General features: G+C 42.5%; 1 protein-coding gene across 1 annotated transcript in view; it reads right to left on the bottom strand.

The window, feature by feature from the left end:
- The window catches only part of LOC308080987 (von Willebrand factor D and EGF domain-containing protein-like), a gene marked incomplete at both ends in the record, with an annotated part of 406,904 nt that overhangs the window by 350,872 nt on the left and 43,914 nt on the right, over positions 1-12,118 (bottom strand). The window contains 5 exon segments of the mRNA XM_080457391.1: positions 8,688-8,886; positions 9,554-9,578; positions 9,808-9,884; positions 10,803-11,182; positions 11,690-11,952. Coding sequence (XP_080313517.1) covers positions 8,688-8,886; positions 9,554-9,578; positions 9,808-9,884; positions 10,803-11,182; positions 11,690-11,952 — 944 coding nt within the window.

Here is a 12,118-nt window from a genome sequence, read left to right as displayed (position 1 = left end):
AATTGTCATTATGCACAATACAATAGCAGGCTATAGACATTGTTATTATGCAAAAATATAAACTAGAGGCATGTAGGAAGATAGCTAAACTTCACCGTTATCTACACATACAAGTAATTACATCTAGAGAATGTACAATAATGTCTGTTCAGATCAGAGTTTGACTACCTACAGTACGTAGACAGTAAAGGAATGCTCAATACACCAGTTGTGAATGTGAAAATATATTTAGGAACCTATACGTAAATACATGTTCACAAAGAACCTGTTGGATAAATGCTGTATAAGTTGACATTCCTTAAAACATATTTTACAAACCCCTGTACTGTCTCTTTTCTGTAGGCCTACAGCTGATCTCTCACTTGTCGACGGCACTAAATAATGCATCTATTTTGTGGGAAACTCGCTGGGACTTCAGCCCAAAAAGGCCAAGAGATACCTGGACGAAGAGCTGGAGAAATGGGGTAAAACGTATGTTTATAATTATTATATTCTAATATTTATATCATATTAGTGCTGATAGGGCTAGGGTGCTGATAGGGATAGGATAATACACAAGTATTATATCTACAAGCTCACAACACGTCACATGCTGTGAGCTTGTAGACACATAATATATCGTCATATTGGATGTTATCTTCACAATATTAACAATCATATTGTTGTCATATTATTTCCAGGGGTGTTCATGGTCATATTGTTGTCATAATATTATTTCCAGGGGTGTTCATGGTCATATTGTTTTCATATCATTTCTAGGGGTGTTCATGCTCATATTGTTTTCATTTTATTTCCAGGGGTGTTCATGGTCATGTTCAGGGCTCTCGGCCGTGGGCCTGGGCTGAGAACAACATAGAAGAACTCATGGCCAACGTTGTTGGTAAGATCTTTTCTTTTTTTTCCTAAAAACACAGCGATCAGTCGACTCATCTTGACATGTTTTCATGCATCGATACAGACAGTAGGAAAGCTGAGAGGTTCTGGTGGGATGAGAGTCTATGTCCATGTTGGTTGTAATGGTAAGTGTCTGAACTGCCCTTTACCTGAACCTGACATACCTATTCTTGGCACACATTTAAAAAATTCTGAAATGTGACGCGTTAAGAGCATGTAGATCGGCCATGTTCACTATTCATCATACAACACATCTTGGGGCGGCATGTGGCTCAGGAGGTAGAGTGGCCCCTTGGGAGTCAGAAAGGTTCCCGGTTCGATCCCCGGCTCCTCCTGTGTTAGAGTGGAAGTGTGCTCTACTGGGGTAGGTTTGGGCCTTTATAGCTCGTTGTTGAGGGAAAGCGACCACCCAGCTTTTTATAGCCTTTGCTGGGTTTCAGGTCCCGTGATTTTTCAAGTTACAAGCATGTGAACTCTGACCTTTAGGATTCCTCCTCCACCTGAGTGGAATAAAGACCTCTGAATTGTTTTGTCTTACTGTGTCTGTCACTATTACTAGTAATACTGTTTTCCTGTACTGTACATCTTAACATAACACCAGCTATGTTAAGATGAACACACTTATCACACCTGGGAGCTGAACAGTACAACCACAGTTCTATACTGTTGGTCACTGAGCAGCTCCACTGGAGTAGTTGGCGGTTCATTGCTTTGTTCAAGGGCACTTGCGGTGTTGAGAGAAGGGTGAGGGGTGGTTATTCACTTCCCCAACCAGATTTGATTTGCCGGTCCGGGGGGTTTAATGGCAGCTTTTGATGTTACTTTAAGTAAGTTAAACAGATCAGGAAGATGCAGGACTGCAATGTCAGGAATCAAACGTTAGACTTTATTGTAGATCTCATCACAGCAGAGAGACTAATGTCTCCCTCCAGAGCTTCCCCCTCCTTCAGTGTTACCATTACTAGTGCCTTGCCCATTTGTGGCTTGCCTGCTGTTCTGTAATGCATTGGTTCTCAAAGTGGGGTCCGGGGACCCCCAGGGGTCCTTGGGGGGGTTCCAGGGGGTCCCCGGCAAAATGTGTTAATATAGCATCACAATAACTTTTACCTTTTATACTTTGGCTATTCAAAAATAGCAGATCTACAAGCTCATAGCGCGGCACTCGGTGCCGCGCTATGAGCCATACCTGAGCCATTAACGCTCTGGGTCATCATTGTGGCCAAATCCAATATGGCCACCACCTGAAAAGGGTTTTGGCTAAAGCTTTTGAACCAGATGAGTTATAAATGAGCAAACTTGGTGTCTAAAGCATGTTTTTTTGACAATAAGAAACATGTTGGAATGCTTATCTTTATGACTGGGTGTGGCTGGACCTCCATTTTGCATATTTCAAAGAAAGAAATGGAGGATGGCGCAAGCTTTACTGGCATCTGCAAGATGGGTCCAGTACGGTTCCCAGGTTCTGACATGCTGAATCAGTGCAGCTTAGGTGGGAGGAAGGTTCTCAAGGGACCTGGTACCATTTGACCAACATCAGCCTTCCCTGACAATGGGAAAAGGAGTGCAGGTATCTCAAAGAAACTCTGGTCACCCTTACTTTGGAGCCTGAAAAGATCGACTTTCCATGTCTAAAGATTGGAGTATATGGTCATCATCATATACTGTACGGCAAGAGCCGTGACGGCCACAGCAGAGTAGATGAATCCTGACAGTGGCTTTTCTCAGTCCCTCAAGAACATTCCTCCCACCCAAGCTGCACTGATTCAGCATGTAAAAACGGCTGCACACCAGCTCCTATTGGAATCAGACAACCTCCGTCCAACAAAATATCCCAGATTTCAAATTGGGCTGGTACTGGGACTCCATGACTAGTGTGAACCTTACTGGACCTATCTTGCCAGTAAAGCTGTTGCTGTTTGTAACACCAAGACCATAATGTGATATAAACATATTGTAAACAATTCTATACACCTTTGACTATAGTACTGTATGATATCATACTAGTCAATGGTGTATAGAATAGTAATACTATATAGTATTACATTTTATGCTGAGCATTGTTGAACATACTGTATTAGCTGTAGCTGTAGGCCTATCATCATAGGAATTAGTTCTACTGTTAAATCATTCTTGTTTCAATACAATTACATTGTAAGATAGATTGGTTGTTTCATAACATAGTGGCCATATTTGTGATAATCAAATTAGTGTCCTCTAGATGGATTAAATAAAAAAGATAAGCATTCAAACATGTTTCTAATTGTCAAAAAACATGATTTAGACATCAAGTTTGCATTCATAGCTCAAAATGTGGTTCAAACTTTATAGCCAAAAATTTTGTCAGGTCATATTGGATTTGGTTGTGTGGTATCTGAACAGTGTGCAATTTAAAACATATAGAAATAATACTGGATACTACAGTTAAGGAATAAATAGTGTTTGCATAGGTAATTAGGGACACTGCATAGCTGTACATTTCCTTTGTTTAACCTGGAGACAGTCTCAGATCCTGGCTAGCATCTGCTATTCAGCCTGGGGTGACATCTCCATTGTTTAGCTAAATCAGGTAGAGAGACAGCAAGTCTACCATTTGTTTGGCCAATAGGGGGGGGGGGTCTCATGGACCCCCACCCCACATGTCTGTTATTGTAATGTCACCCACATGCTACAGTGTTTAAAAGGGAGACTAAAATCTAACTCAGGACTAGTGCAGTCCTTGGCCGAAGGGCTGAGGAACAGGGGCTCTGCTCCTGGCTGCTTTTCTGTTTGTTTGCTGTTTGATGCTGAATAAACACACTGAATGGAACTTGGAAACCCTGACGTCTGTCTGCTTCTCTTCTCCTCCATATTATTACAACTACAAGCCTGCTAACCTGCAGTTTATGCCTCATAATATACGACATTTGGCGAACCAGCGGCTATTGTTGCTTTCCTTTCCGGAGGCGCTTTAGAGAAGAACCTGTGTATTTTGAGGTGGCCGCAGCAGCGGGCCTGGCGGAGGATCGGACCCGTGGGGGTCTTCCTACGGCGAGGAGGACCACCGCGGAGCAGACCATGGAGTCTTCAGGGCGGCCTACGATGAATGCCTTGCGACGGCGACGTTGTGATGACTGCGCGGCCGCTCGTGACCAGATCTCAGGTGGCTACACGACTGACTACTCTACTCTTCTCATGGAGACGGCGGTGCGGAAAACTTTCTGTGTCAAAGTTGTCCGTGGGGGGAGAAGAGGTGAGCATGGAGAGAGGCTATTTTTTGGCTGGAACAATGATATCACCTGGAACTGCGCTCGGCTATTCTGCTGGGTGCGTGGACATTGAGGTAGAGACTACAACAGCAGCATTCGGATGGAACACTGAACATTCGGGACAAGAGGTTATATTTTAGTGATAAAGTGATTTAAAACACGGAGCGTTATTTTTGTTGCCGTGCGTAAAAGTGTGATGTGAGGATTTAGTTGTTTCACTCTTTGGTCGCTTGTATTTAATGTGAGTTTACTTTTTGTTTTATTATTACATTGAAGAAACACTTTCTTCTGTTCTCAATGTAGGCATCTCCGTTGAGTTATCATGTGTAGTTAATAGGAGTACTCGAAAGGTTCTATCTTTGGTTACAAGTTTGGTGCTCGGCGTGGGGGGACAAAAGGTAGGGAGAAGTGCATCTTTCGTGTGATTTATATTTCAATTGTATTCTGTCAGCATTCAAAGTTTGTTTGCTGTGTAATATTTTATCCTAGGGTTTAAAGAAAACAGAGAGACCTGCGCACTAATTGAATGAGAATGCATTTTGACTGGTGTTTTTATTTTCGAGACATGGTTATGATGAATTGAAGAAGTGGTATAAAGAGAAAGTTCAGCACCGTATTGATGTATTTTCTGTGAATAAGGTTTTCTGAGTTGTTTTATTTTTAAGCTTGTTTTATTTTTAAATAGTTTCAGTCTTTGCCTTCGGTGTCAGTCGAAAGTCATGTGATCCATGGCGCACGCGTCCAATGTTAGCCGATCCGTTACTAAATATTGATATTCTTTCTTATTTTGTGAAACAGTTTGTTTATTTTTATTTTGAAATTTAAGGTAAATCACTGTATGACCATTATGTAATTTTGATGCTTGTATCTAAGTTGTTTTGTCTGATGTGATGTTTGATGTTAATTCTTCCTAAATGTCCTTTGTTTAAGTTTCAGCCATTGATTGGTCTTGGGGGGTGTAGCAGGATGTTGTTTTTTGATGTTTTCTCTTGCAAACTGTTCTATTTAATATACCTGGTTGCGGAAGAAGTTAAATTCTTCCGTGGGGGGAATAGTTGTGTGGTATCTGAACAGTGTGCAATTTAAAACATATAGAAATAATACTGGATACTACAGTTAAGGAATAAATAGTGTTTGCATAGGTAATTAGGGACACTGCATAGCTGTACATTTCCTTTGTTTAACCTGGAGACAGTCTCAGATCCTGGCTAGCATCTGCTATTCAGCCTGGGGTGACATCTCCATTGTTTAGCTAAATCAGGTAGAGAGACAGCAAGTCTACCATTTGTTTGGCCAATAGGGGGGGGGGGGGGTCTCATGGACCCCCACCCCACATGTCTGTTATTGTAATGTCACCCACATGCTACAGTGTTTAAAAGGGAGACTAAAATCTAACTCAGGACTAGTGCAGTCCTTGGCCGAAGGGCTGAGGAACAGGGGCTCTGCTCCTGGCTGCTTTTCTGTTTGTTTGCTGTTTGATGCTGAATAAACACACTGAATGGAACCTGGAAACCCTGACGTCTGTCTGTCTCTTCTCCTCCACTTCTTATAACAACTACAAGCCTGCTAACCTGCAGTTTATGCTTCATAATATACGACAGCCACTATGATGACCCTGAAGGTCGCTGGCTCGGGCGCCCTTGCTAAATCATTAGAGCATGCCCTGGGTTACATCTGGGACAAATGTGGTGCTCTTAGATTGAATTTGTGCAAAAATATCCCTATGGCCCTGGACTGTAATACATTTCTAGCGGTTTCTTTTAGATGTTCTGTCAAATATCAAATTAGACATTTTACACTTGTTTCCCTAAACATAAGTATTCTGAACATGTTGAGCACCTCAGTAAATCTCCAACGGTTTAGCAGATAGAGCCATGTTGGAAGTAGTGCACCGGTTATGGTCATTTTAAAAAGGGCGAGGTCATTTTCGGGTATTTCGTCCCGGATAGAGAATTAGTCACAGTTCCTAAGTTGTTCCCTGGGGTCATATTAGCCAAGAACAGTTGAGATATTCTCTCCTAAATGAAGTGCATACATATCTTAGCCAGGTCCTAGACTAAGGGCAGTCTGGTATTTTTAGACACACTGAGAAAAAGCCTCTGAGAAAAGCAGGCTGTTGTTCCGGAGGAAACTTTAGTTGCCAGGAAATAAGGGAAGCTGGTTTATTTTTAACCCAGGCGTCTTCACCAAGGGGTCCGGGACCCCCAAGGGGTCCCCAGGCATTACAGGGAGGCTGCCAAATCTTTGTGTGATAGGATAATGTTTTTTAAATTAACGACTTGAACCGTAGCACCCCTGTTCTGAGTGGAACATTAGGCAAAAATAGCAGATCTAATCTGCAACATAATTGTATACACTTTGTAGTCCCGGCTTCATCTCTCTCTCAGCTAAGGGGTCCTTGGCCTGAAAAACATTGAAGACCCCTGCTTTAGCAGTGCAGTAGGCTACACCAGTGTATCCAAAACAATGGGTCGGGACCCATTTTTTGATCCCGACCCATTTTTGGGTCATGAACCCATTTTTATAGGTCACAAGTATTTTATTGTTATAAGTTTCCTTTTAAAATTATTATTTCAAAAGATTTAAAAAAATTAAAAAGATCATTTTCTTCATAAATCTGAAACAAATAAATAATAATAATAAGGGTAATAATAATAAGGGTAATAATAATAATAATAATAATAATAATAATAATAATAAAAACATTTTCCAAAATAATTTCAGAAATAAAATATATATAAAAAAACTCCATACATAAAAAAAAAGCTTTTAAGAAATTGTGAAATTGGAAATATTCAAGTATCATAAAAGTTCCTCAAAATGGTACTGTTCTACTCTTAGCGTTACCTGGATCTCCCAGCGTGCGAGTCCTCTGTGTGGGCGGCCATGTTGCTCAGGGATGGAACGGCACAGTCCAGAACCTTGGAGCTGAGGAACGTGGCTCTGGTCCTCTGCTTCTCACCTGGAGACCACTCACCGTTCATGTACTGCGGACCACCCACACACACGCAGACACACACGCAGACACACGCAGACACACACGCACACACGCACACACACACACACACACACACACACACACACACACAAATATATCTTTAAGGTTTTATAGACGTCTGACAGACAAAGGTAAAACCATGACAGTCCAGTGTCAGATGTTACGCTCATTGTTAATGTGGTCTGGAGGAATGGCCAGTCAGTTAGAAAAGATCTTCCAGTTGTTTGTTGTTTAAGTGTGTTTTTTGGTGTTTTTTGTACCCATTTTTCTCCCCAATTTAGTCGTGATGCCAATTAATTCCTCCCCACATACATTTCTACTGACTCACCTGCCCCCAGGAGGAACCCCCACCGGGAGGACGTAGAGCCTTCGTCCTACTCCTCCCGCCCAACACTCCCTGCTGACAGGTGCCTGCAGTGACAAATATCACCCTCCCTGCCCGGCTTCCCTCCCCCCGAACACGGGCCCAATTGTGTTCGTATAGACGCTTGACAAAGCCTTTTCAGGGACAGGTAGGTTTGGATAGAACTTCCTTTCCTTGACCAATATTAAGATGTGTTTAACCCATTAAGACCGGGAACGCATCTGTGTCATTTTAAGATTTCTTTGGCTATTCAAAAATAGCACAAGCTCATAGCTTGTAGATCTGCTATTTTTGAAAAATCGTGAAAATGTGTGCAAAACTTTGAATATAAATTTTCTAAATCGAACATTTGTAACTCAAATCTTTGCTTCTTGGGGGTCCCTGGAACAACATATTTTGAGATGGGGGTCCACGGCCAAATACATATCATTTTGGGGGTCCTTGACATGAAAAAGCGACAAATATGCAAAACAAAGAAATACAAATAAATATATATATGTTTTCACAGCACCGTAGCTGGGGACCCCCTGGAACCCCATCAAGGACCCCTGGAGGGTCTAGACATTGTGTGGTGATCTTGTGAAGGGTCAGCCAATCAGAATCTGGAGGAGATATTATAGTCTGACCTATCAGGAGGCAGATAATACTGTCAGCCAATAAGTATTATATCGGCAGGAGAGTTTATACTGTAGTCTGACCTATCAGGAGACAGAAATCTATTACTCAATTACTCAAATGTTATGCTACTGTTATGTTATTTGGAGGCGCTGTTAGGGTTTAAGTGTCTTGCTCATGGACACTTTGACACAGAATGGGTCGACCCAGCGACCTTCCGAGTCGCAGTACCTACTCATCTACGGCAGTGTTTCCTAAACAATGAGTCGGTTACGTTTCCTACAAAAGTATTTATCATTTCAAACAATTACGTTTTTCCTCCAGAACTTAAACAAAGTCTAACATTTTCAAAATAATTTCAGAAATGTAAAAACAATAAAATAAATTCATAAACCCTGTATATATGCTATTTTCCCTATTTTTGAAATACGGCTTAAGTTATTAATTCATAATGTTTTTTTAGTTTGGGTTCCCGAGGAGACATCAAATGTATCTTTTGGGTCTTGAACTGAAAAGTGTCGCAAACAGTGACCTACGCACGGGCGGCCCTCAGCAGGGTTAGTGTACTCACTGATAGCCAGGCTGCAGTCGTAGAAGCTGTAGCTGGGGTAACACTGACAGCCCCACTCGGTGCAGTGTCCGTTCCCGTTGCAGAGGTTGGGGCATCTCAGGGCGGTCACTACCTCCCCCGGAGCTTCGCCCAGCTCCACCACACGCACCGTCCGGTTGTCCAGCAACCTCCTCTCACACTCATTCTCCAAGTATGGAACCTGCACATAAGCAATATAATTATATGTTCTTAATCCAGGGAATTCTCAAAGTGGTGTCCTGGGACCCCCAGGGATCCTTGAAGCATACAAATCAGTTTAAAGGGATAGTTCACCCAAAACTTTACTTTTCTTCTATCGATTAGTCACCCCATGGAGACTTGAATTCATGGATATGTTTTTGTTTTTGTCGCGTTCCTAAGCCAATAATTTGATGACCAGCGGACCGGTAGGCAGCGGTAGGAGAGACAAAGGAGACTCTATGTGTCTCCTACCGGAACCGCTGCCGGTCATCAAATTATTGGCTTTGGAATGCGACAAAAACAAAAGAATATCCATGAATTCAAGTCTCCATGGGGTGAGTAATCGATAGAAAAAAAGTTCACAAGTCCTGAAAAGGAGTTCAGAAGTTCATACTCAGAGTCACTGGACTGGTTTGAAGATGGGGATGAGAACTGAGGAGTTAAGAATTCAGACTCTTGACAGTGAAATAGAAACGGTAATTCTGTACTCTGTCTGATTACCTTATGTCCTGTAACTGTTGGCCCAAACAGCATGTGTATTATTAGTGCATGTGAGTTTATGTTCTGTTTGTCACATACTCTGTGTCTCAGAAGTCAATCTACGCTCTTGCAAGGGCCTAGTTCAATTGCATATGTCCTTCTCTGACCACAAACGGTTCATGTCTGTGAAGACTACAGGAAAGAGACAGAGGAGAAAACTGTTAAATCAGCTGGGGGGCAGTGTGGATTGGGGCATCAAGGCCACTGTGGCCTTAGGGCAGATCATTTTTTGAAGGGCAGAAGGCCAAACTGTGGGCCAACGGCGGCCATGGCCTTCATGGCCTCCCTGAAATTCCTGCCCTGCATGTGGGTCCTTGACATGAAAAGATTCACTGATCTAAATATAGACAACGCTCCTCACCAGGCCGCCGCACACCGCGCCCACCAGCTCAGGCTCTGGGCGGCGGGGAAGATGGGACGGAACTCCAGTGGCTCCGTCTGCCGGGGGGGGGGGGGGGGGGTGTAAAGAAACAAAGTGCATTTAATCGGGTACTTTTACTTGACTTGAGTATTTCCATTTTTCTTTATACTTCTAGTCCACTACTATGTTCAACTCTAAGTTGAAAGTATGTCACGTTAAGAACGTCACACATGAAAGTGCATGGGCAAAATAAACGCTCAGCACACGCTGCTCCCATATGCTGCGCTAAAGCCCCTATACTCCACTACAATTATTTGACAACTTTAGTTCCTAGTTACTTTGCAGATTTAGATTATTGCAAAACATACATAAACCACTTAAAGGAGTAGTTCACCCCCACAAAATATTATTTTATCAATTACACACCCCATGAAGCATTGAATTCGTGGAGATATTTTTGTTTTTGTTGCATTCCTAAGCCAATAATTTGATTACCGGCGGAAAGATGCTTATGTATCCGGTAGGAGACTCAAAGGTGTCTCTTTGAGTCTCCTACCGGAAATGCAGCAAATATAAATTATTGGCTCAGGTATGAGTCAAAAACAAAGAAATCTCCATGAATTCAAGGGGTTCATGGGGTGTGTAATTGATAGAAAATAAGTAATTTTTTGGGTGAACTATTCCTTTAAGCCCCATTGTATACTTCAGCAGCTAGAAATCAGCCTATCTACAAGCTCTCAACGTGTCGAATCGCAATGCCTTGTGGGCTTGTGGATTGGCTATTTTCGAAAGATTTTGTAACATTTTTTAAAATCTTTGAAAAAACACCTCGGACAATCTTCATAATGAGTACTTTTACTTTTGGTACTTAGTAGTATATTTTGTGACAATACTTTTGTACTTTTATTCAAGTAGCATTTCGAATACCGGACTTTTATTTGTAACCTCTAGTATTTCTAAATTGCGTTTTTTCAACTTTTTCTTCCACCACTGACCTCCAACGGGAGCGTCTGCCTCTTGGGCCGGTCCGCCGAGAGGGGGAGGAGGTCTTCCCTGAGTTCTCCGTCGAGTTCGCCCCCGTCGTCTCGTCCGGTATCTCGGAACGTCCGAGAGTCGGAGTCCGACTCGGCGTCGATGATGCCGCCTCGTCCGGAATCCCGAAAAGCGTCGGAGTGCCTCTTTTGCAGGCGGCGGTTGTTAAAGTCGTACGTGTCATACGATGTCCGTTTGCTTGGTCGGTTGAGAGACAGAAGGACGTCCTCTTTCAGCTCTCCGTCCAGCCCGTCCTCCTCGTGTTGTCCGAACTCTCTGTACGTCTGGGAGTGTCTCCTCTCCAAAGGATGGCTGCTGAATGAGGACAGGTCCAAGATGCCGTCTGCAAGGTTAAGGTTATATTTGAAGATGTTTGACAACAGGGCTGAAGTTGTAATGCTAGCATTGGTGGAAGAAATACACACATTTTGTTCTTAAGTAAAAGTATCAATACTGCAATGTAGAAATACTCCATTGGAGTACTCCAAGCCATGTTGTCAAAAATAATAAATATGTAAAAAATAGCAAAAATGGCCTATTTATAATCTCAAGCTTGTAGATTGGCTATTTTCGCAATTTCAAAGATTTCTAACATATTTCTTCCATAATTGGACGTACTGTATGAAACATTGACAAAGACTAAAACTAAGCACATCTCTACAATTTTAGTTTGTTTTATTTAGTCTTGTAAACACAACACACACAGTTTCAGTTAGTTATAGTTCTTTTTGTTGTAAAGCGACATTTTTATTTTTATTTCTGTTAACTAGAATGCTATTCGTTTAGTGTTTTTTTCCCCCTCTCAATTAAAATTTCCCTTATTCCGTTAGTTTCAGTTAACTATAACGACCTTGGCTGAGTGGCTCGTCCTCATCCGCTGAGCTCTTCAGGTACTCCAGCGTGGTGTCCATGGAGGGGAACAGCGATGTGTAGTCCACATCGTGGTGGTCCATGCAGGCGGAGTGGGCCGAGGAGCGGGTGTACAGGTGCCTCATGCCCCTGGCCGAGGGCCGGACGGCGCCGTAGCCTTTTCGGCACTGGCAGAAAGGCCTCCTGCTCTCCTGCTGCGTGTCAGCGGGAGTTTTGTCGAATAGACTCTCGCCGGGAGCTATCCTAACACAGAGACAGAGGAGGGGAGGTAAAACACCTGGACAGAGCAGGTTGATACAGTGCATGGTTTCCAGTGGTGGAAAGTAACTAAGTATATTTACTTAATACCTCAATTTTGAGGTATTTGTACTTTATTTGAGTATTTCCAATTTCCAATATTTTTACTTCT

This window comes from Gymnoscopelus braueri (assembly GCF_963280865.1).
Source record: "Gymnoscopelus braueri genome assembly, contig: SUPER_24_unloc_2, whole genome shotgun sequence".
NCBI lineage: Eukaryota > Metazoa > Chordata > Actinopteri > Myctophiformes > Myctophidae > Gymnoscopelus > Gymnoscopelus braueri.
Note: the sequence above shows the minus strand (reverse complement) of the source record. Positions and strands in the feature narration are given on the sequence as shown.